General features: G+C 37.2%; 1 protein-coding gene across 1 annotated transcript in view; it reads left to right on the top strand.

Moving 5' to 3' along the window:
• The window catches only part of LOC148942182 (guanylate cyclase 32E-like), a 183,862-nt gene that overhangs the window by 27,076 nt on the left and 131,051 nt on the right, over window positions 1–25,735 (top strand). The window contains exons 2-3 of the mRNA XM_089103247.1: window positions 4,276–4,347; window positions 9,562–9,702. Coding sequence (XP_088959373.1) covers window positions 4,276–4,347; window positions 9,562–9,702 — 213 coding nt within the window. The remainder of the gene's footprint in view (window positions 1–4,275; window positions 4,348–9,561; window positions 9,703–25,735) is intronic.

Genomic DNA, 25,735 nt, shown 5'->3' with positions numbered 1-25,735 from the left:
AACCCCTTCATATTGTAGTATTTTATCTTCATTTTAAGTTTCACCTTGGCTCTTTAATCTCTTGAAAATAAAAATTAGTTTTTTAAATAAAAAATAAAGTGCAAAACTAAAACTTGAAAGGACTAGTAGTAGTCGTATAATTAGTTATACTTGAAACAAAAAGCAGCTGCTATTGATTAGTAAATGAAATCTAAAACAAATATAAATTAATACTAAAGTCAAACCTAAAACGAACAAACACTGCAAATTTTACCATAAAGCAGTCAAATTGTTCAAAACACACTTTATTCTTAGTAAAGTTTAAATGACGCCTTAGCCCTTAGATGATTGAAGGGGGCGACACGTAACCATTCTCATTGATGGTAAGTAATGTTGGTTATGATCATATTTTGAAGTTAATTATACTTTCTGTTCTCTTTACGTTTCTCTCTTTATTCTTATGAATATAACTGGTTCATTTTAAGTTTCACTTCTTTTATGACTTAATTTCTGCCTGTTTTAAGTTTAAATTCCCTATTCATTTTTACTGAAAATCTTTTTTTTTTATATGGTGTTATTAAACATAGTATGCAGACCATATGGCAGTAAAATTTAAAGTAGTCAAATAAGTTATTGAGACCCAATAAGCCAATAGTCCGAATTATCTATAGGGCCTAAAATTTTGCTTTTAAGTAACACATCCTTCAATTTAACAACACTTCGCACATGTCAGAAATATTGTCTATAGCTTATGATTATGTAGGCAAATCGGTGATTTATTCTACTGAGCTTTTGAACGGCACATAAAAAGGCATAACGATGGAATAGCATGATTCAACTTGACTTTGAAATAACGCAAATGTTACTTAGGCCTATTGCTTTTTTGTAAGGAATCATAATGATAATGGGATTAGTTTTAGCCGATTATTCATGCATGACGCTATGGGTCAGACTAAATTGGGGGCAATGATTTCCGGGCTCTTGTAATTTAGCTTACTAATTTAGTTTTTTGGAGAACAGGGGCTTGGGTGGAGCCTTGTGGAGTCTAGTTTGTCGCCTCAATTCAACACCATAATAAAGAGGATTTCTTTAGTCTTTATTTTGACATGCCCTTGCCTCTCGTATATTATTGTTTTTTCTTTTGTCCCCCCCCCCAATCACTTTGTATGGATGGCGCTACCGTAGATACTTGGGAGGGAGCTCATTCGATTTAAATTTGAAAGCTCTTTTGCAATTTTTAAAGACCGAGTGATTGGAGGTGATTGCCCTCAAAGGAATTGGAGGGTAGCCAATCACCCCCATGCTCTTTGTTGCTTCTCAGACCCAACATAGTTCCCATGATGTCGGACTAAAATTTTGTGATATCCATTTTCTTCATAAAGGTCCAATAAATATGCCTTAGGGATATCAAGACTGTCAGAGCCCCTAGGGCAACGGCTATAAATCATGCAAGTTACCAAGTGTTTAAAGACAGGCTTTGTAGTAAAAAAAAGAGGGCAACTTGTTTTTATTTGTTCGATTGGTTCGGAACTTGTAGGGATTGTTTCTTGGGCCAAGGGAAACACAGGTTTTGTTGGGAGAGCAAGGGTATTAGGGGATCTAAAGTGGTCCAAAGCTCTATTGCTTTTGATCGGTTTGATACTTAGAGCCCTATGATAAACAAGAAAAACATATAATAAATTAATAATAAAAGGAAATAGTCAAGAATTCGAGGTTAATATCAGCCAGTGGACAGAAAAGAACCGAAAATGACATAAGACCTCCGCCATTCTGTCTTCAGTATTAAGAAAAAGAAGAAGAAAACTAACCTTTTGAAATAAACTCGAACAAGAAGAAGTTTATTCAGTGTTTCTTCTGTTCTGTTCGAGTTTACTTCAAAAGGTTAGTTTTTCTTCTTTTTCTTAGCACTGAAGACAGCATAACGGAGGTCCTTGACGAAATATCTGCTTTTGTCATTTTCGCTTCTTTTGTGTCTACTGCATGGCTGTTATTATCCTCGAATCCTCGGCTACTTAATTTTATTATTTATTTATTATATTTTTTCTTGTGTGTCTTATGTCATGTATAGCCAGTGTGGTCTTTAAAAGATCTTTTTGGGCATGTTAAAGGCCACAAAAATTTTTTAAATCGCTTGAAACTCGGAACTATAGGTCCTTGGACCAAGAGGACTTTAATGTACAAAAGCATCCTGGGTTGGGGCATGGGCCCAAAATAAAGGTGGCTCCGAAAGGGGCTATTTTTTATCGGCTTGAAACTTTTGCCAAGTCCTTGGGCCATGGAGATATCAATGTACAAGAAAGAACAAAAGAAAATCAGGTATCGAAAATGGGGCACAAAAAAGGTCACGCATTTTTTGTTCGGATACGAGCATCCCAAACAAGGGATTTGAAAATGACCCAGAAAAGTCTGTTTTTTCCTGGTTGATTGAAATTGCCAGGAAAAAAAATATTGTTTCCCTTGAAAAAGAGCAAAAGGAGGGCTAAAACACCGTATTCTCTGAACAGCTTAAAGCTTCTGCTCCAAGTTTCTGGGCCGTGGAAACCCTCATGCGCAAAGGTAAAATTTAGTTTGGGGTGCGGAATTCTTGGATCAAGTGAACCCCAATGGATCAAAAATAAAATAAGTATTGGTTCACGTGAAAATGGGGCCAGAAAAGGGTTGATTTTTTCTTTAAGATCAGCTCAAAACCTATATCCTTGATTCCTTGGACCAAAAGCAGCTCAATGAACAAGAAAGAATTGATTAAAAATTTTGGCTGTCCCAAAAAAGGCCCACCAAAAAGCCGAACGGCTTGAAGCTTACTATGGTAAGTTTCTTCGTTCTGGGAACCTTAATATACAAAAAGAGAATTAGATTGCTGACACCGACCCAAAAACCGGAAAAAAAAAATTCCAGGCTCGTGGAAAGGACCAGGTAGAGCTCAATGAAAAAAAAGGCATTTTGAATTTTGGCATTTTGAATGTGACACCCGAAGCTTTGCAACCAAATTCTGTTTTCTCTCATTTACTTAAACTTACAGGGCATGACAGGACAAGGGGACCTCGATAAAAAAAATACATTGAAGCAACTTTATTGTATTGATTAGTCTCTCGTCATATAGGCTCAAGTTTGTTTTTGTACTGTCAGTTCGCAACCTCGTAGCTATATAGCCTACAAGTAGTATGTGACCTTATACTTTGCTTGAGTATATAGCAATTTCAACGTTATTTGCTTGCGTCTCTACACCTTTTCAAAGAGAGTGACTATCCCCATGCATATAGGTAATACTTCTACAAGACATTACACCTTTTCAAAGAGAGTGAGAGCTATGCGTGTCAGAAAACCGGTGCGTCTTGTTTAGCAGCCAATATATTCAATTATTATTTTGTATATATTCAAGTTTCAGATTAGAATTTTTTACAGTTTGAATAGTTCATTCATTCTAGCAGTATCAAATATTTTTGCACAAATTTACATTGATAGAGATATGGAATATTCTAAGCGACTTCTGGTGAGTAAAATTTTCTCATTATTATAATGAAAAGAAATCTATTTTTTTTGTCTCGTCATTAAGTTGGGGAAGAATTTCCTTTACCTTCCTTACTTACGCTTTTTTTTCATTATGTTGTTAGCTCTTTTAAAAAGCATTTCGCTAAATATTCAAAACAGGGGTCAGTCAGTTTCGCTATAATAAAAAAGAAATCTTTTTTTTTTGTCTCATCATTAAGTTAGGGAAGAATTTCCTTCCTTTCTTATGCTTTTTTTTTACTGTGTTGTTATATCTTTTAAAAAGTATTTCGCTAAATATTCGAAAAACAGGGTCTGTCATTTTCTCTATAATAAAACAAAAGAAAATATATTTTTCGCCTCGTCATTAAGTGGCTTTTTTTCAAAATTGAGTTATGAATTAAATTAAAATATATGACTAAACTGAGAACTTAAATTTTTAAGAACTGGGCACATTAATTGTTGATATGAAAGGAGAAAAAAAGTTCTTTGCTTACAATGATTTACTTAGTCCAGGTTAACTGCTTGTGTCATTTTTTCAACTTTTGGGGGTTTAGTACTGTGATATTCGTAATTTAGATATATAAGTTTTAAAAAGCTTTGCATAAAAAAAAAAAATTGTCAACTTTTCGTGTTTGATACTATGGAATTGAAGGCCTAATGCCCTCCGTTAATATTCTGAATAGGTAAGAATTGAGCTAGCTAATTAAATTGCGTCATTTTTTCAACTTTTGGGGTTTGATATTAAAGGGGTAGTACCCTCCCGTAAGCTAAATAGTTTGAAAACTGAAAATGATTTTTATATTTTAGAATGCCGTTGATCAATCATCGCAGCAAAAACGTGCAAAATTGAATGAAGCCCAGGACAACGCTGAGACAGGAGTAATCAAGCCAAGTGCCAGCTCTAAACAAACTTCTATGCAACCTGGCAGGAAATTCAAGAGGGAATGGATGCTTTCATATAATGCTTCAATCTCATCCAATCAAGATGAGGGGGAAACTCCTCTTCATGCTTTGCCAGGGACTTCAGATGTACAAGTGCATTCAGAATTTGTAAATGTATATAATTTTTTTTTCTTTCCGTATTTTCAAAAATAAGGCAAATTTTCTGAAGCGCGTAACTTTTGATGAGTAAAACTTAAATTTGTTTCTTAACTATTCTATAATAATCCTATTTCATTTTCTTTCATTACCATTAACCACATTAGGATCTGCCTCAAGGGGAAGGCTCAGAGGTCCTTCGTTCCCCCATTTCTGAGGGCAGGGGAGAGAGATATCCAAAAAGTTGGGTTGATCTAGGTTCACTTAGAGTGGCGCGCCACACTAAGTGAACCTACATCAACCCAACTTTTTGGATAGCTCTCTCACTATGACTCTGTTTGTGTGTCGTGTCGGTCCTGGTGTCGTCTCTATGTATGTGTCATCTCTGTGGATGTGTCGTCTCTCTTTTTTTTAGTGGACTCTGTGTGTGTGTGTGTCGTCTCTGTGCATGTGTCGTCTCTTTGTGTGTTTCGTTTCTGTGTGTTGTGTGTCGTCTCTTTGTGTGTGTTGTCTCTGTGTGTTTGTCGTCTCTGTGTGTGTGTGTGTAATCTCTCTATGTGTGTCGTCTCTTTGTGTTTGTCGTCTCTGTGTGTGTGTCTTCTCTATGTGTAAGTCGTCACTTTTTAGTGTGTCGTCTGTGTGTGTGTGTGTCGTCTCTCTGTGTGTGTTTTCTCTGTGTGGGTGTTGTCTCTGTGTGTCTGTGTTGTATCTCTGCGTGTGTCGCCTCTATGTGTGTTTTGTATCTGTGTGTGTGTGTCGTCTCTGTGTGTGTTTTTGGCATTTCTTGTCTATGTGTCTCGTCTCTCTGTGTGTGTGTTGACTCTGTGTGTGTATCGTCTCTGTCCTCTTGAGGCAGATCCCGTTTATTTTCGATTCTGAGTATTTTTGGTTTTCCCTCCAAAATTGACCCCCCCCCCTCCCCTGCACTCAGAAATGGGGGAACGAAGGGCCTCTGAGCCTTCCCCTTGAGGCAGATCCCGTTTATTTTGATTCTGAGTATTTTTAGTTTTCCCTCCAAAATTGACCCCCCTCCCCTACCCTCAGAAAAGGGGGAACGAAGGGCCTCTGAGCCTTCCCCTTGAGGCAGATCCCATTTATTTTCGATTCTGAGTATTTTTGGTTTTCCCTCCCAAATTGACCCCCCCTCCCGGGCCCTCAGAAATGGGGGAACGAAGGGCCTCTGAGCCTTCCCCTTGAGGCAGATCCCGTTCATTTTCTTTTCTGAGTGTTTTTGGTTTTCCCTCCAAAATTGACCCCCCCCTCCCCAGCCCTCAGAAATGGGGGAACGAAGGACCTCTGAGCCTTCCCCTTGAGGCAGATCCTAATGTGGTTAATGGTAATGAAAGAAAATGAAATAGGATTATTATAGAATAGTTACGAAACAAATTTAAGTTTTACTCATCAAAAGTTACGCGCTTCAGAAAATTTGCCTTATTTTTGAAAATACGGAAAGAAAAAAAATTATATACATTTACAAATTCTAACTGCACTTGTACATCTGAAGTCCCTGGCAAGGCATGAAGAGGAGTGTCCTCCCGATCTTGATTGGATGAGACTGAAGCATTATATGAAAGCATCCATTCCCTCTTGAATTTCCTGCCAGGTTGCATAGAAGTTTGTGTAGAGCTGGCACTTGGCTTGATTACTCCTGTCTCAGCGTTGTCCTGGGCTTCATTCAATTTTGCACGTTTTTGCTGCGATGATTGATCAACGGCATTCTAAAATATAAAAATCATTTTCAGTTTTCAAACTATTTAGCTTACGGGAGGGTACTACCCCTTTAATATCAAACCCCCCAAAAGTTGAAAAAATGACGCAATTTAATTAGCTAGCTCAATTCTTACTTATTCAGAATATTAACGGAGGGCATTAGGCATTCAATTCCATAGTATCAAACATGAAAAGTTGACAATTATATTTTTTTTTTATGCAAAGATTTTTAAAAATTATATATCTAAATTAATAATATCACAGTACTAAACTCCCAAAAGTTTAAAAAAACGACAAAAGCAGTTAACCTGGACTAAATAAATCATTGTAAGAGAAGAACTGTTTTTCTCCTTCCATATCAACAATTAAAGTGCCAAGTTCGTAAAAATTAAAGTGCCCAGTTCAGGCATAGTTCGTAAGTTAATTCATAACTCAATTTTGAAAAAAAGCCACTTAATGACGAGACAAAAAATAGATTTTCTTTTTTTTTATTATAGCGAAACTGACCGACCCTGTTTTTCGAATATTTAGCGAAATGCTTTTTAAAAGAGCTAACAACACAGTGAAAAAAAAAAGTGTAAGAAAGGAAGGAAATTCTTCCCTAACTTAATTATGAGACAAAAAAAAAGATTTCTTTTTTATTATAGCAAAACTGACTCACCCCTTTTTTTAATATTTAGTAACATACTTTTTTTAAAAAGAGCTAACAAAACTGCGAAAAAAAAGCATAAGCAAAGAATAAAATAATTCACTAAATGAATAGATATACAAAAAAAAAATAGATTTCTTTTTTATTATAGATAAAATTAACGACCTTGTTTTGAATATTTAGTGAAATGCTTTTTTTAAAAGAGCTAACAACACAGTGAAAAAAAAGCGTAAGTAAGGAAGGTAAAGGAAATTCTTCCCCAACTTAATGACGAGAAAAAAAAATAGATTTCTTTTTATTATAATAATGAGACAATTTTACTCACCAGAAGTCGCTTAGAATATTCCATATCTCTATCAATGTAAATTTTTCCAAAAATATTTGATACTGCTAGAATGAATGAACTATTCAAACGGTAGAAAATTCTAATCTGAAACTTGAATATATACAAAAAAATAATTGAATATATTGGCTGCTAAACAAGACGCACCGGTTTTCTGACACGCATAGCTCTCACTCTCTTTGAAAAGGTGTAATGTCTTGTAGAAGTATTACCTATATGCATGGGGATAGTCACTCTCTTTGAAAAGGTGTAGAGACGCAAACGTTGAAATTGCTATATACGGAAGCAAAGTATAAGGTCACATACTACTCCTACACTGGGCAAAACGAATATAAGAGGAGAAAAGATTTAAAAAAAATTACGATTTTATTGATTCGTGGTACTCCAAAATGGGCGAAACTTTTTTTTCGACCGGCATGAAACTTCCATGGTAAGTGGATTTGCCCTGTTTTATCCTCATTAAGCGGATTTAATGAGGAAATCAAATTTTGAAAGAAAATTTTGGTTGTACCGATTCATTGCGCGAATTATTTTTTTTTCTAATCCATTAAAGAATTTTAGAGCGCATAGACAAGCCCAAGGAAAAACCTCGATTAAGACAAAAATTTAGGAATTGATCTGGCTGCATTGATTGATGGTGGCTGATTATTCTTAAAAAAAACATAACAAAGCAGAGCTTTCTTCATAAATGACTTTGTTATGCATTTATCGGAAAAAAACAGCAGGTACTTCCATATCCCGATCGCAGTCAAGAATTTGATCTGTATGATTCGAGAAAAACCGGTTTATCTGTCTGCAGTAGGTTATAATTAGCTTAGGGTCACTGAGAAAAACTACGATGTAGGTATATTTTTATTAATATTCAATATATAAAGGTGATTAGATTAGAATCAACGTCTTCCTCCTTACTTTTCTCAGATCACAAGACTGAATATAACAGGTACCATAGCCAGGGGCGTCCCAAAATTCATTTTATTGAGGGGGGGGGTACCATCGTAAATTTTACCAAATCGCTACCTGATTTATGCCGAATTATCTGCAGAAATCTAGAATTTTGCTGAATTTTTGCCTATTTTGCAAAATTTTACCTAATCCCAAAAAATTTGGGGTGGGGGTGGTGCGCCACTTCTCTCCTTGCCCCCCCCCCTTTTTGGACGCCCCTGACCATAGCTGAAAAAAGAAATAGAACTGGTTGTTTTGAATTGGGATTTTTATTATCTCTGAAAAGTAGAAGACGTCGAATATTCTTTGCTTAGGCAATCGGATATGAGTTGACAATTTAAATTTCATTTGGTAATTCGGTAATTTTGTATAATTTGGTAATTTGGTAATTTCATTTGCTAAACTTTATATCATTTGGTTTCTCATAAGCTTTTCTATGTAATTAGAATCCATTACTTAGATGCAATGAAGGAAATTTACTGACCAAATAGCATGTCAAAATAGAAAAAAGTCACTTAAGAAATTTCATTTCAGGATAACTAATTTAAGATCTAGCTTTTAGAAAATTGTGACTGTCTTCTCGGGTTGATACAATTTAGCTTATTCAGAAAAAGATGTCCGTTATAGTACCAAGGAAAACTAAAGCGAAGTGATAAGATTTGAAAGTATTTCCAAATCTACGAAGCAATTTAGTTGGCACATAGCAAAGTTGGAAATTGGGAATTCAAGATCTTTTCCATGAATGTTTCTGGGAATCTAGAACAGATACATAATTTTGATCTCAGTTGCTTGGAGCGATAATTCTGTTTTTAACTTGTCTAACATTGCATAATCATTGAGAAGTTTACCTTTGCGGCTTTGAAAGTTTAATTTTGCTTCATTTTGAAACTATTTATTAGGCTAGGAAGAAGTTTTTTTTTTTGAAACTAATGAGACTTTAATAGCCTCAAGTTTTTATTTCTTAGCAAATCTATGCTATAGAGCGCTAGTGAGGTCACGAAAGGACAAAATTACGAAAGAAGAAAAGACGTAATAATGTCTACCATCCAAGCCCCACTAGATGCAGCTTTGCTACCGAGTGGTGCTAGTCTAGAGTAAAATTAGTATGGATTCTTTTTCCCCAAGTGAGTTTGACCACCAACACCAATACTTGTAAACAGTGACACGCATACAACCGCAGATGGTCTGACCCTAGAGCGAAGATAAGATAATTTTTCTTGGGAGATAAGGGGGTATTGGATAGTTCAGAAGCACAAAGATACCATATAGCCCACTGTCATTTGGATTATTTTAGAAAAAGGTTGATTACCCTTATACCCACTATCTTCACGAGTTCGATATTTTTATTAACGTTTTCCCTCCTTCAAGTCTTGAAAATTAAGATCGTTTTTTTTTTTCAATCTTTTTCCAGGTTTACATTGATGAAAATGGTGATGCGGAAGGAAATTACACTTTAGTCTCTCTGGTATTTGACCCTACTTCTGGGACACACAACTTGCAAGCTATCGGGACATTTGGCTACAGTGAAACTGATGACAGTACAGAAATACCGGTATGTTCTAAGAAAAAAAGAGGGTGCAGTAGTCTGATATTACTGCAAATACCCATTCAGTGAACTTCCCACCTACAAAACTCTTCACTGTGCAAATCTTTATCACGTAACTGTTTAAGAAAACGTCCAACCCAAACACGTCACCACACCCACAACTTCCCCCTGGTATCATCCCACTCTCAACTCCCAATCCTGAAACTCTCCACACACTAAACTCTTGGCCAAACGACCCTCCTCTCCCATCAACGTAAAACCCACCAATAAACTCCCTGTATCGCAGCTCCAAACACACACAACTTTCCATCCTTTCACAACTTTCCACTATTCTTCAGTCAACAACTTTCCACCAGTCGACAATGTAAATGATTTTGAATTTGAATCAAAGTCCAGATTTCTGGTTTTAGCTAAAATGTGATTATTTAAGCCATTAAAAACTCAAAACTTTGCTTAAAAATACGAATATCTTCCAATTTCCAGCACGTTTTATATTCAAGGCCAATATTGCAACAAGTCCACAATCATTCCACGTTAGTACATGTTATCTAAACGGTGTTTAATATCCCCCAAGTTGGCATTTAAAGGTTTTTGAAGTCACTAATTACAAATATGAAAATGTGTTATGAGTGATAACTGTAGATGGGAGGGTGTTTGGGTGGGCAAGACAGATCTCTGATAAATACGATTAAATTGTCATATACCTTTCTCAAATACCATTACCAATTGCCAGAAAATCAGATTTTGTCAACTCATTTGTCCTATTCAGCATTTTTGTTCTATTTTACCTAAGATCTTGCCTGATGAAAGTAGTGCTGATATTGTATAACCTAGATTCTTTACTGACGCAGGAACCATGATACAACTATAGTCTTATCCCCCAGAGATATGACCATAGAAATGGCATTCCGATTATGTTCATTTCTTTGTAGTTGACTTAAAAAAAAATCATTTGACCATTGATCAACAAAAAAAAAAAAAGTTGACCCCCCATCTCTCCCTCCTGAGGAGGTCCAGAGGTGTGGTCATTGGGTCCCTGCTGAGCTAAAAGTATAGTAAAAAACTGTTTCGTCTATTAAAAAAGATTATTCAAAACGTTGAAAACAAATCATTACTCTTCATGAAATTTCTTGAAGCAGTTGATGTCTCTTGTCAAGCAGAGAATGATTTTACACTGCGAGCACATCCATCTTGAGCCTTTGCAGCATCCAGGCTTTCTGCATCGGGCTGCTTTCGCCAAGTCACAACAATCCACAAACACTCCGAAGGTCAATGAGCTGTTTGAGGTCATCAGAAACTTCTGGGCCATGGCCCTTCAGCTCATAAAATGCATTGGCTAGTGCAGCATCTACAAAATGATGAAACAGACGCACGGTCCATTTTTTAGTACGCGTTTCAAATCGGTAATAGCTAACCAAGCGGTCCACAAGGTCGACCCCACCCATGTAGGTGTTGTAATCTCCTCCTCTATGCCTTTGCAGTTTGAAGACAGGAGAAAAGTTGTTATCATACCACTGGGTCACGGCTTCTTTTCTATCTGAGCGCACAGACATGACAGAGGTTCCTCTGCCCTTTCTTTTCATTTCGGTTTCGGTAGAAAGCGTTGGGCCGTTGGCACCCAAACGGTTCTTCATGATAGTTCCGGTCGCATTTGTTTTTCTTTCAGCCAACATGTCGAGGAGCTTAACAGACGAGAAAAATCAGCCAAAATAGAGGTATTTATCTTCTGGTAGGGTCTCAGACAAGCGCAGTACGATCCCAGCTGACAAGCCATGTGCTCTCAGCTCTTCTCCCAAGGTGGTGGCTCCCTGGTAGATTTGAAAGTCAAGCATCAGCCCCGAGGAGCTGGCGAGGAGAATTTTTTTTATCCAACTGGATTAGGCTTGTTGGGCAAATATTGCTTGAGAGTCGACATACCATGGAAGGGTATCATCTGTTCGTCAATTAAACAGTTCCTGTCACGCGGAAACTGGAGACAGATATTTCTGAAGTTTTCAAGGATCGACTGCACCTTCCAAAGTCTATTTTTGGTTTTTTCTTCGTCTGAGATTTCTGAATAAACAACAAACTTCAGATTCGAACGGATTGTAAAGAATCTGCCTCGACTCATCTTTTGCGATGTGGCTTGCACCCTGAACATCCGAGACCAGTACATCAGGCTCTCCATCAGGATGACAATGCAAAAAAAAAAATTTCAGCTCGTCTGGAGTTATATTCAAGCTTTTGTAGTGGGCCAACTGATAGTTGTAGTTCATGCAAAAAGCTGTACGTTCGAAGAAGCTCTCCGGGTAATATTGCAAAAAGAATTGTTCTGGATTCCAGTCGTCGTGGTACTGGAAGTGAGAGAGGCACACTTCCGGGCCACGAGGATGATCGAACCGTCGAGACTTCCTCCAGGGCAAGGTTGCTGCTGCTTTGTCAGCTTTCAAGCGTTTGGCACGGGTTGCTAAGGGTACGTCATCATCAGATTTTTCACTTTTGACGTCTGGAAGAACAGCATAAGTGCTTGATGACGGAATGGCTTTAACAACTGATTCACCATCAGAGTCTGAAGACGACAAAGAGTGGCTTTCGATCCATTCCTCATCATCATCTAAATCAGAGAGGTCCAGATCGCTCTCATCGAGCATTCTGAGGGCGTCATCAAGGGAAACTGTAATGAAGGAACAGGTTCAGTAAGCTTAAAACTGATAGGTTGTTGCCAATTTGGTAGATAAAACAATCACTGGCCTCTGATATCCCCATTAGAATCAAGATTTGAACTACGAAAAATCAACCCTAGCTTTTAACTCGATTGGAACCGCATGTCCACAGACGTGGACATGGAGGCTTTCTAAGTTCCAAAAGATGGCACTTATCAAACTAACTGCTTTTAAAACTATCTAAGCACTGTCTACAATCAAGAGAGTAAACCTGATTTTTCCCACAACTCGTTCTCACCACTTTCTTTTTTTTTCTTTTTTATTACCTTTGCTTGTTTTCATCTCCTTTTTTTTTAGCCTTTTCCAGATTGTAAAAACACCACTAAAAGTTGAAGGAACTTTCTGAAAGAAAACCACAGATGGCAATTTAGATCCAAAAAACAACGAAACCTTGCTAGATGGCAAGGCCTCTCCACAAAAAATATTTTAAAGGGATGTCAACAGGCGTGGACACCAGGTCTCAGGAGGTTTTGCCGCAAACAATTATATGGCAAGGTATAGCACGTTAAGCAATAGCGTATCCATGATGTTCTTCGGGCGGGGGGGGGGTTCACAAAAAAAACTTTACAAATCCTATAAAAGATATATTTACAGGCACTTTTGTTACCTTTTTCTGACAATTTTTTTTTTCTACGAGTCGGACAAAAGCTTTGTGAGAGAGAAGGGGATCAAACTCGATAAAACCCCCTATATACGGCCTTGACCTTATGGTCCAAGATCAAGAATTTGGATATTCCAAAATCAGATCAATTGGAGAAAAAGATATCTCAAATTTAGACCAGATCCATTTCTGGGAATTCAACGTACACAGCGAGTGAGCCTTGATTGGATTGACTGCCACATACTCTGTCTTGTCTTGCTAAGCTTATAGTGCAATTATAGCATCACATTTGTGATATTTACTTCTAAAACCATGAAATACCAACTTCGGCTGAAATCAGACACCATCAATGACGCATGAATTTACTATATTTTGATGTTTAAATTCTATGTCGTTGCAAAAATAGCCTTCTAATCAGCAAGTTAGGCTTCCTGATGAATTTAATAAAAACTCCGAGATTGACACAAACCAATTTTTTCAGTTTGATTAATTAAAAAAAACTTTCCGAAAAACAAGTTTTTCAAAGAATAGTAAAGGGCATTTTAAACTTAAGTTCTGCAGATACAAATAGCTTTTAAAATTCAAACTCAAAACGACCAGAAATTACTATTAAAGAATAAATGAAACCCAAAACGAACAGAAATTAAATAAACAATCATAGCAAAAACATACAACAAGTAATAATATAAATGAATAAATCTTAAGATCTTAAAGCGAGTAATGCTTAGATTGAATGTGAAAATCAAGCTTAAGACGAAAAAAATATTTCCTATTGAAATACAAATGAAACTTAAAACGAACAGAAATTAAATAAACAATCAATGCAAACAAACATACAATAGATATTAATGTAAATTAATAAATAAATCTTAAAACGAGTGAAACTTAAATTGAATATGCAAATCAAGCTTGAAACAAACAAAAATCATTACAAAAAACAGTTCAGGTATGATCTTCTTCTCTCACCGTAAAAATAAAAAACCTACTGCGTCATTAGAGCTTTTCTGAAAACAATTTTTACTATAAATATTGTCTGCGGAATCTAATAAGTAAAATAAACATTCAAATTATAGTAACATTTTGAATTTATGAGTTTCCAGCAATTAATATCATTATACATAACTATTAAGTTTGATTTATTAGCTCTTTTTAAAGTAGTTCAAGACGAATATAGTTTCACTACAAATAAGTGTTTTGATACTGCCTCCTTTCCTAACTGTAAATAAAAACCAAAAGCCTACTGCGTCATTGGCGCTTAACATAAAACGAATTATATTATACATATTTTGTTTTCCAGTTCTTACAGCATGGAAAATAAAAATAAAATTACAGCGAAATAAATTCTTGAACTGATGGATCTTTCAACAATTAATATCATTATACATCAAATATTCAATTTGATGTTGTTTATACTTTTCAAGACTGTTCCAGACGCGTATAGTTTTCAGTAAAGCATCGCTGACGCAGTAGGTTTTAGACTTTTACAGTGAGAGAAGGAGGTCCTACCCAAACCCTTGTTTGGGGTGATTTTTGTTCGTTTCAAGCTTGATTTGCATATTAAATTTAAGTTTTGCTGGTTTTAAGACTTATTTATTAATTTACATTAATATCTATTGTATGTTTGTTTGCATTGATTGTTTATATAATTTTTGTTCGTTTTAAGTTTCATTTGTACTTCAATAGGAACATATTTTTTGCGTCTTAAGCTTGATTTTCATATTCAATCTAAGCAACCTCGCTTTAAGATCTACTTATTCATTTATATTATTAATTGTTGTATGTTTTTGCTATGATTGTTTATTTAATTTCTGTTCGTTTCGGGTTTCATTTATTCTTTAATAGTAATTTCTGGTCGTTTTTAGTTTGAATTATTAAAGGTGTTTGTATCTGCTGAGCTTAAGTTTAAAATGGCCTTTACTTTTCTTTGAAAAACTTCTTCTACGGAAATTTTTTTTTAATTAAATTTTGTTCGTTTTTAATTGCAAAAAATTTCAAGTTTTAAAAAATTCCTTATTTCAAAATCAAACTTAAAAAAAAAATCAAACATTCATCAAAGTATCAAAACTGATATCAAAGTAACAATATCAGAGGCAACGCTATAGCGTTGCCTATAGTGAAGGCCATACGGCTCCAATGTTTTATTGTTATTTATTATTTTTTTTCCCAGAGGCAGTTCATATGGAAGGAGTCGTCGTAGAAATTTCAAAGAGGGCTCATTCGATTGGAAATCGAGAGTTCTAGTGCCCTTTTTAATAGTTGAAAGTGATTGGAGGGCAAGTAGCCCCCCCACGCCCAGAATTACCCCAAACACACACCATCAAAATTTTGAGATTGCCATTTTGTTCAGCGTAGCCGATTTCCAGATAGAAAATATTTTTTTGAGGAGAACACTCCCCCACAATCCTCAGGGCAAGGGTTTTAAGTTATGCCCTGGGGGCATATAAGGTTTTTATAGAAGGCGTTGTCGTAGAAAATTAAAAACATGCTCCTTCGATTGGATATTGAAATTGCTATTGCCCTTTTTAATTGTTGACAGTTATTGGTGGGCAATTAGCCCCCCCCCACGCCCTTCATTTCCCCACAAACAACCACTCAAAATTTTGAGATATCCATTTTGTTCAGCGTAGTTGATTTCCAGATAGGAAATATGTTTTTGAGGAGGACACTCCCCCACAACCCTCAGTGCAAGGGTTTTAAGTTATGCCCTGGGGGCATAAAAGGTTTTTATAGAAGGAGTCGTCGTAGAAACTTCAAAAAAGGCTCGTTCGATTGGAAATTCAAAGGGCTAGTGTCCTTTTTAATATTCAAAAGTGATTGGAGGGCAACTAGCCCCCCCACACGCTCATCATTTATCCAAACACTTCCAATAAAAATTTTGAGATAGCCATTTGGTTCAGCGTAGGTTATTTCCAGATAGCAAATATGTTTTTGAGGATGATATTCCCCCACAACCCTCATGGAACAAGGGTTTTAAGTTATGCCCTGGGGGCATATAATGTTTTTATATAAGGCGTTGTCATAAAAACTTCAAAATAGTATCATTTAATTGGAAATTAAAAGGGCTATTGCCATTTTTAATTGTCGAAAGTGATTGTAGGGCAACTAGCCCCTCCCCCCCCCCACGCTCATCATTTATCCAAACACATCCAATCAAAATTTTGAGATAGCCATTTGGTTCAGCGTAGTTGATTTCCAGATAGAAAAGATGTTTTTGAGGTGGACACTCCCCTTAACCCCCAGGGCAAGGGTTTTAAGTTATGCCCTGGGGGCATATAAGGTTTTTATAGAAGGCATTGTCGTAGAAACTTCAAAAAAGGCTCATTCTATAGGAAATTCAAAGGGCTTGTGCCTTTTTTAATAGTCGAAAGTTATTGAAGGGCAACGAACCCGCCTCTCACGCCAGCCTTTTCCCCAAACACATCCAATCGAAATTTTGAGATAGCCATTTTATTAAACGTAGCTTTAAGTTCTGGAAATTAGGTCTTTGAGGATGAGAACTCCCCCACAGCCCTCAGACCAGGAGTTGTAAGTTTTTCCCTGGGGGCATATAAGGTTTTGTATAGACATTGTTGTCATTGAAAGTTCAGAATGGACTCATTCGATTGTAAATTTAAATGGCTAGTTTCCTTTTTAATAGTCGAAAGTGATTTTAGGGCAACTGACACCCCTTCCACGCCCACAATTTCCCCAAACACATCCAATCAAAATTTTGATATATCCATTTTGTTCACCGTATTTGCAATTTCTGGAAATCATATGTTTGAGCAGGACATTCTCCACAGTCTTCAGGGCAAGGGTTATAAGTTATGCCCTGGGGGCATATATAGTTCTTATGGAAGGAATGCTCGTATAAACTTCAGAGAGGGCTCATTTGATTGGAAATTTAAAGTTCTAGTTAACTTTTTAAGCGTCAAAAGATATTGGAGGGTAACCAGCTCCCCCCACCCCCCAAACTCTTTTTTCCCAAATACATCCAATCAAAATTTTAAGTTAGCTATTTTGTTAAAAATAGTTCAAAGATCATATAACAAAAATTCCGGTGTCAACAAAACCCACCGAGGCCCGGGGGCAGGCGTTGTACGTTATGCCCTGGGGGCATATATGGGTCTTATCGAAGGGATTCTTGTATTAACTTCAAAGAGATATCATTTGATTGGAAATTTAAAGTTCTACTTCAATTTTTAAGAGTCAAAGAGATTGGAGGACACCTAGCCCCCCCCCCGCCACGCCCTTTTTTTCTCAAACTCATCCGATAAGAACTTTGAGATAGTTTTTTTCTAAATAGTTCAAAGACCATATAACGAAAACTCAGGGGCCAACACAGGGCCCGAGGGCAGGTGTTGTAAGTTATGTCCTGTTGGAATATATGGTTCTTATTGAAGGGATGCTCGTAAAAAATTCAGAGATGGCTCATTTGATTGGAAATTAAAAGTTCTAATTATTTTTTTAGAATCAAAAGAGATTGAAGGGTAACTAGCCCCCCCCCCTCCCCCTTGTCCCCAAATGCATCCAATAACAATTTTGAGATAGCCATTAAGTTAAAAATTTAACAAAAGTCAGATAATTAAAACTCAGGTGTCGTAACAACCCCCAGGGCCCGGGGGCAGGCGTTGTAACTTATGCCTTGGGGCATATATTCTTGGTATGAAAAGGATTCTCGTATAAACTTCAGAGAGGGTTCATTTGATTGGATATCGAAAGTTCGAGCCTACTTTTTAATAGTCAAAAGAGATCCGAGGGAAGCTAGCCCTCCCCCCACACCTTTTTTAAAACGCATCTGATGAAAATTTTGAGATAGACATCTTGTTAAAAAAATAGTTCAAAGGTCGGATAAGAAAAACTCTGGTGTCAATACAAACTCCCAGAGCACAGGGGAAGGCGTTCTAAGTTAGGCCCTAAGGGCATGCATGGTTCTTATGAAAGGGATGCTCGTATAAACATCATAGAGGGCTCATTTGATTGGAAATTGAAAGTTCTAGTTCACTTTTTAAGAGTCATGAGAGTTAAACTAGCCCCCCCCCCACGCTCTTTTTCCCCAAACCCGTTCGCTGCAAATTTTGAGATAGCCAATGTTTTGGAAATTGTTCAAAAATTAGATAACAAAAACGCCTCCAAGGACCAAGGAAGGCCCTCCGGGGGTCTCGTGACGTATATTAGTAACGATTTTGAATCAAAGTTGTTTTTTTCAACGCAAAACATTCTAGCGGTTCAAGTGTGTAATTTTGTTGTTGTGAACGTATACATGCCAACCGACTATCGTGATGACGCATCTCACTCCGAATTTGCGCAAAGTTTACGTAAATTAGCTGAATGTCTTAGCAAAATCCGATTAGAAAGATTGCCTTGTGTAATATTAGGTGATTTTAACTGTCCTATGAGTGCTGAATTTACTGAAACTAACGCGCTTTTTACCGGTGATCGTGAAAGTATGGTACATGGTCTCCTAGATGATACATTTACCATTTTAGAAAAAAACCAAAATTTTACATACATACACAACACAGGAAGTACTTCTAATTTAGACCATGTTATTTGCTCTAAAGACCTACTCCCTACTTCAGTACGGGTGTCTGACACCACTTTTACTTCTGACCATTTTTCAATAGAACTTCAAATCACACCTCCCGCTACACAATCTGAGCATCCACACCAAAATAACGCAGCAAAAACTACAAAAAAATGGACGCAAATACGGGATTGGAATAATGTTAATACGTCGGTTTACACACAAGTTTTGGATGAAATTTTAGCTAATATTAAAATCCCATTTAACCTTCTGATCCAGTCACGACGAATTGAACCGAAAGAGGCCCGACTTGAACTTGATATATATGCCGCCCAAATTACACACGCTCTTCGCTCAGCTGAGGAAGCTGCTGTTCCCATAAAGAAAATTAAGACCGGTACGCAAGTTTCAGGTTGGTCGCAAAATGCTGGCCTAGTTAATGCATGCACCCAGGCAAAATTTTGGCTTTCTGTTTGGAAGGAGTGTGGACGGCCGAGAATTGGGGTTGTAAATGCCGTTAGACTCCTTACAAAAAGAAAGTTTGGAAAAGAATTGGCTCTCCACCGGTCTAATGTAATTGCTAAGTCTTCTGAAGATGATCTACGAAATCCTGACCGTATATGGAAGACTCTTTCCGAAAGAAAGCCGAATTTTGCTGCATCTTCAATTTCCCTTGAATCTTGGAGAACTTATTACGAACAAGAGTTTAAATCCCCCTGTCCGACTCTTAGTGCAAAATACAAGGCAGAGCTGCATAATTTCCTATCAAGCACAGACCGTTCTGATGTTACTGTGTCGGTATCCGAGGTTCAGAACGTGCTCCGTCGCATTAAAAAGAAAAAGTCACGAGGTGCTGATGGAATTTCTGCTCTTCATTTAAAAAACTCATCTTCAATGCTCATTCAGCACCTTGCCCTGCTTTTTCAGATGATTTTTGTGCAAGGTGTGGTTCCCAGTAATTTTTGCATAGGGTCCCTTACCCCTGTGCCAAAAAAGGGGAAACCCCTGGAAGAATGTACGTCTTTTCGACCCATTACTATATCAACAACTTTTTGCAAAATTTTTTAGCTACTTATAATTAAAGAAATAAATGAGAAATGTTATGCACCACCCTCCCAATTTGGCTTTCAACCTGGTTTTGGTTGTGGCCATGCGCTAAGCGTCGTGGCTTCTGTCCTTATTGACGCTGAAAGCTCAGGCGAGTCGGTCGCGATCGGTATTCATGATGTCAAGCGTGCGTTTGATTCCCTTATCCACGACCAAATTATTCTAGAAATGGGAAAGAGAGGCGTCCAACGAGATGTCATAATGCCAATAAAGGACATGTATGAAAACCTCCAGGCACAAATAAAAGTTGTTTCGCCCGAGAAGAATATAAGGGAAATTTACCCAACCGTACCAGTACGAAAAGGCGCCCGGCAAGGTGCTCCTACTTCTGCCCCGGCTTTTAATAACAGTGTTCTTTCAGCACAGGAAAATTACCAAATAACGTGTGTTCTGGATGGTATTGACCTTTCTCTTCTTTGTTATGCTGACGATATTTTAAATATGAGCCGGAATATTGGTGGCATTGAATACAATTTTGCTATTTTTCAAAAGCAATATGCTGCAATAGGCCTAGAATTTAACGCTGCAAAATCAGAGGTATTACTGTTTAATTGGCCCGAAAACCAAGTCCCGCCTACCATAGACCTTGGACAGACAAGTATTAAGCCAGCAGATCACATCATTTATCTTGGACTACCGATTGGTAAAACGCTGAGACACACACGACAGCTATTAATTCAGCATCTCGAAAAGCGTACCGGTTTTGCATACAGCAGATTGGTTGCAACGAAGTTCAGTTTCAACCGGTTTATCCTTGCTCGGCTGTATACTGCACTATCATTGCCCCATTTTTTATACTTGAGCCCTTTTTGGCGAACATTTCCATGCACCGCTAAACAGAAACTTCGAGCAATATTTTTAAAATATGCTAAGTACCTTTTAAGACCCCCCCTGGACACGTAACACATACCTCATTAATAGGTATAAACTGGCAGATCCCACTCTCATAATTGAAAATCAGATTTCCCGTTTTAACAGTAAAATTGGTAACCACCCCTGGCATAGTTTACTCAAGCAGTAGTCAAGTTTAGAAATGTTTCGTATTTCTTGTCAGTTTAGTGTTTTTCTCGTTTGTATCCGTTGAAGTATTATTTGTCCCTTTTTTTTTTCTTTTTTATTTTTCTTTATCTTTATTGTACTCTGTCTTGTGTTTTTGTAACGACGGGTTATAAATAAATAATAATAATAATAATAATAATATGCGTCTTGAACAGTCTTGGAAAGTATAAACCACATCAAATTGAATATTTGATGTATAATGATATTAATTTTTGAAAGATCCATCAGTTCAAGAATTTATTTTACTGTATTTTATTTTTATTTTCAATGCTGTAATAACTGGAAAAGAAATTATTTGTAATATAATTCAGTTTCAATTAAGCGTCAACGACGCAGTAGGCTTTTGGTTTTTATTTACAGTTAGGGAAGGAGGCAGTATCCGAACACTTGTTTGTAGGGAAACTATATTCGTCTTTAAGAACTTTAAACAGAGCTAAAAAATTAAACTGAATATTTGATGCATCATGATATTAATTGCTGAATTCTCATCAGTTCAAAATTTTTCTATAATTTTAATGTTTATTTTCAATATTAATTACAAAAGAAAATATTTGTCGTAAAATTGGTTTTCAGTAAAGCGCCAATGACGCAGTAGGTTTTAGACTTTTACAGTGAGAGAAGGAGGTCATACCCAAACTCTTGTTTGTTATGATTTTTGTTCGTTTCAAGCCTAATTTGCATATTCAATTTACGTTTCACTCGTTTTAAGATCTATTTATTAATTTATATTAATATCTATTGTATGTTTCTTTGCATTGATTGTTTATTTAATTTATGTTCGTTTTGAGTTTCATTTATACTTCAATAGGAAAATATTTTTTTCGTTTTAAGCTTGATATTCATATTCAATCTAAGAATTACTCTCTTTAAGATCTATTTATTCATCTATATTATTAATTGTTGTCTGTTTTTGCTATGATTGTTTATTCAATTTCTGTTCGTTTTGGGTTTCATTTATTGTTTAATAGTAATTTCTGGTCGTTTTGAGTTTGAATTTTAACAGGTATTTGTATCTGTTGAGCTTAAGTTTAAAATGGCCTTAACTTTTCTTTGAAAAACTTATTTTTTGGAAAGTTTTTATTAATTAATCAAACTGAAAATGTGTCAATCTCGGAGTTTATATTATCTGATGTTTGAACTATTTTTAACAAAATTATTATTTCAAAATTTTTATCGGATGGGTTTGGGGAAAAAGGGAGTGGGGGACTAGATTAAGCATCGGTCTCTTTTGACTCTTTAAAAGTGAACTAGAACTTTCTATTTGAAATCATATGAGCCCTCTCTGAAGTTTAAATGAGTATCCCTTCTGTAAGAACCATATAAATCCCCAGAGTATAACTTACAACACCTGTGTCTGGGCCCTGGGAGGTTGTGTTGACCCTGGAGTTTCAATATCTGATGGTTGAACTATTTTTAACAAAATGTGCACCTGAAATTTTATCAGATGGGTTTTTCCTTCCGACACACCTAAAGGCATGGAGGGCGGGAGGGGCTAGTTGCCCGCCGATCTTTTTTCACTCTGAGAAAATTAAATACAACTTTTAATTTCCATTCAAATGAATCCTCTCTGAAGTTTATACGAGCATACCTTCCATAAGAACCATATATGTCCCCAGAGCAATACTTACATCGCCTGCCCCGGCCTTGGAGGGGGGGGGGGGGGAAGTTTCAACACAGGAGTTTTTCTTGTCTGACCTTTGAACTATTTTTAACGAAATGACCATGCGTAAAGGAGTTTTTGTTATATGTTCTTTGAAATAATTTAAAAAAAATGCCTACCTCATGTTTTTTATCAGATGTATTTGGGGAAAAGAGGCTTGGGGGGCCAATTGCCCTCTGATCACTTTTGACTCTTAAAAAGGGCACTAAAACTCTCGAGTCCCAATCGAATGAGCCCCCTTTGAAGTTTATACGAAAACTCCTACTATATGAAGTTCCTCTGGGAAAACAATAAAGGGAGTGTGGGGGGGGGGGGGTGGATAGCTGCCCTCCAATCACTTTTGACTCCTAAACAGTGATTTAAAACTTTCAAGTTTCAATCAAATGAGCCCTCTAGGAAGTTTTTACAAGCATCCCTTCCATAACAACCATATATGCCCCCAGGGCATAACTCACAACGCCTAAGTCCGGGCCCTAGGGGGCTGTGTCGACACTAAAGTTTTTTGTTATCAGAACTTTGAACTATTTGTAACAAAATGTCTATCTCAAAATTTTTATCTGTTGCATTTAGGGCGTGGAGGAGGGGGCTATTAGCCCTCCGATCTCTTTTGACTCTTAAAAACTGAACAAGAAGTTTCAATTTCCAATCAAATGAACCCTCTCTGAAGTTCATATGAGCATCCCTTTCATAAGAACCATATAGCCCCCAGGACAACACTTACAACGCCTATCCCCCGGGCTCTTGGGGGGTTTTTGTTATCTAATTTTTGAACAATTTCCAAAACACTGGCTATCTCAAAATTTGTAGCGGACTGGTTTGGGGGAAAACGAGCGTGGAGGGGATAGTTTAACTCTCTTGACTCTTAAAAAGTGAACTAGAACTTTCAATTTCCAATCAAATGAGCCCTCTATGAAGTTTATACGAGCTTCCCTTTCATAAGAACCATACATGCCCTTAGGGTATAACTTAGAACGTCTTCAGAACGTCTTCCCCTGTGCCCTGGGGGTTTTATTGACGCCGGTTTCTTTCTTATCCGACCTTTGAACTATTTTTAACAAAATGTCTATCTCAAAATTTTCATCAGATGGGATTCGAAAAAGAAAGCGTGTGGCGGGGGGCTAGCTGCCCTCGGATCTCTTTTGACAATTAGAAAGTGTGTTCGAGCTTTCAATATCCAATCAAATGAGCCCTCTCTGAAGTTTATACGAGCATCCCTTTCATGCAAACAATGCCCCAGGGCATAACATACAACACCTGTCCCTGGGCCCTGGGGAGTTGTGACGACACCTGAGTTTTTGTTATCTGACTTTTGAGCAATTTTAACTTAATGGCTATCTCAAAATTTTTATTGGATGCATTTGGGGAAACGGGGCTTGGGGGGGCCTAGTTGCCCTCTAATTTCTTTTGACTCTAAAAAACTGAACTAGATCTTTCAATTTCGAATCAAATGAGCCATCTCCGAATTTTTTACGAGCATCCCCTCATTAAGAACCATATATTCCCCCAGGGCATAACTTACAACACCTGCCCTCGGACCCTGGGGGCGGAGTTGACCCCTGAGTTCTCGTTATATGGTCTTTGAACTATTTAAAAAAAAGCTATCTCAAAGTTCTTATCGGATGGGTTTGAGGAAAAAGGGCGTGGATGGGAGGGGGGGGGGGTAGATTCCCTCCGATTCCTTTTGACTTTTAAAAAGTGAACTAGAGCTTTCAGTTTCCAATCAAATGAGCCCTCTTTGAAGTTAATATGAGCATCCCTTCCAAAAGACCCATATACGCCCCTAAGGCATAACTTACAAAGCCTTTCTCGGGCCCGGGGGGGGGGGGGGGGTTGTGTCGACACCGGAATTTTGTTGTATGATTTTTGAACTATTTCTAACAAAATAGCTTTCCTAAAATTTTTATTGGATGCACTTGGGAAAAAAGGGTTTGGGGGGGGGGAGCTGGCTACCCTCCAATATCTTTTGAAGCTTAAAAAGTTAACTAGAACTTTCAATTTCCAATGAAATGAGCCCTCTCTGAAGTTTATACGAGCATTCCTTCCATAAGAACCATATATGCCCCCAGGGCGTAACTTATAACCCTTGCCCCTGAAGACTGTGGGGGAAATGTCCTGGTCAAACATATAATTTCCATAGCTTTCAACTAAGTTGAACAAAATGGCTATATCAAAATTTTGATTGGATGTGTTTGGGGTAATGGTGGGCGTGGAAGGGGTGTCAGTTGGCTTAGAATCACTTTCGACTTCTAAAAAGGGAACTAGCCATTTAAATTTCCAATCGAATGAGCTCTTTCTGAAGTTTCTACGACAACTTCGTCTATAAAAACCTTATATGCCCCCAGGGCAGAACTTACAACCCTTGCCCTGAGGACTATGGGGGAGTTGTCTTCCTCAAAGACTTAATTTCAAGAACTTAAAACTACGTTTAATAAAATGGCCATGTCAAAATTTTGACTGGCTGCGTTTAGGGAAATGATGGGCGTGGGGGGGGCTAGTTGCCCTCCAATCACTTTCAACTGTTAAAAGGGCATTAGCCCTTTAAATTTACAATCGAATGAGCCTTTTTCGAAGTTTCTACGACAACGGGTTCGATAAAAATCTTATATACCCCCAGGCCATAACTTAAAACCCTTGCCCTGAGGGTTTGGGTGAGTGTCCTGCTCAAAAAAATATTTTCTATGTGCAAATCAACTACGCTGAACAAAATGGCTCTCTTAAAATTTTGATTAGATGTGTTTGGGGGAATAATGGGTGTGGGTGGCTATTTTCCCTCCAATCAATTTCGACTATTAATAAGGGCACTAGAACTCTCGATTTCCAATCGAATGAGCCCCCTTTGAATTTCTACGACGACCCCTTCCATATGAAGTGCCTCTGGGAAAAAAAGTAAATAATAATAAAACATTGGAGCCATATGGCCTTTTCTATAGGCATCTCTATAGCGTTGCCTCTGATACAGTAATGCGTTTTAATTTAGGACGGCCTATTAAGGGGAAAAAAAGAAAAATAAATTATTATGCGATGAAACTGAACAGATTGCACTATTTTATTCATTTTAAATCTCTTTCATGGATATGTGTACAAAAGTGATCGCAAAAAAAGTTTTCAAAAACATCAGATGACAATATTTGAATCGGCCTATATATTTACCAATAAAATGCTAAGGTTTTCTAGCCTTCATTTCGATGGGTGTTGGCCCTTTTCTGTACTGCTACAATCTTAATGTTACCCTTAAAGGCGACTATTACGATTTGAATAAAACTGGATATCTTGAAATTTGAATCGAGCGTCCTTTTGGACCACGGGGGCACAAAGGGCGAAAAAGACTGATGTGTTACCTTCCAAACTGTTTTGCCTCTTAAACGACAGCTAGAACTTAGAATTTTTTATCAAACGAACACTTT

This window comes from Artemia sp. Qi Xiang Cuo, chromosome 17 (genome assembly GCF_049724085.1).
Source record: "Artemia sp. Qi Xiang Cuo chromosome 17, ASM4972408v1, whole genome shotgun sequence".
Taxonomy (NCBI): domain Eukaryota; kingdom Metazoa; phylum Arthropoda; class Branchiopoda; order Anostraca; family Artemiidae; genus Artemia; species Artemia sp. Qi Xiang Cuo.
Note: the sequence above shows the minus strand (reverse complement) of the source record. Positions and strands in the feature narration are given on the sequence as shown.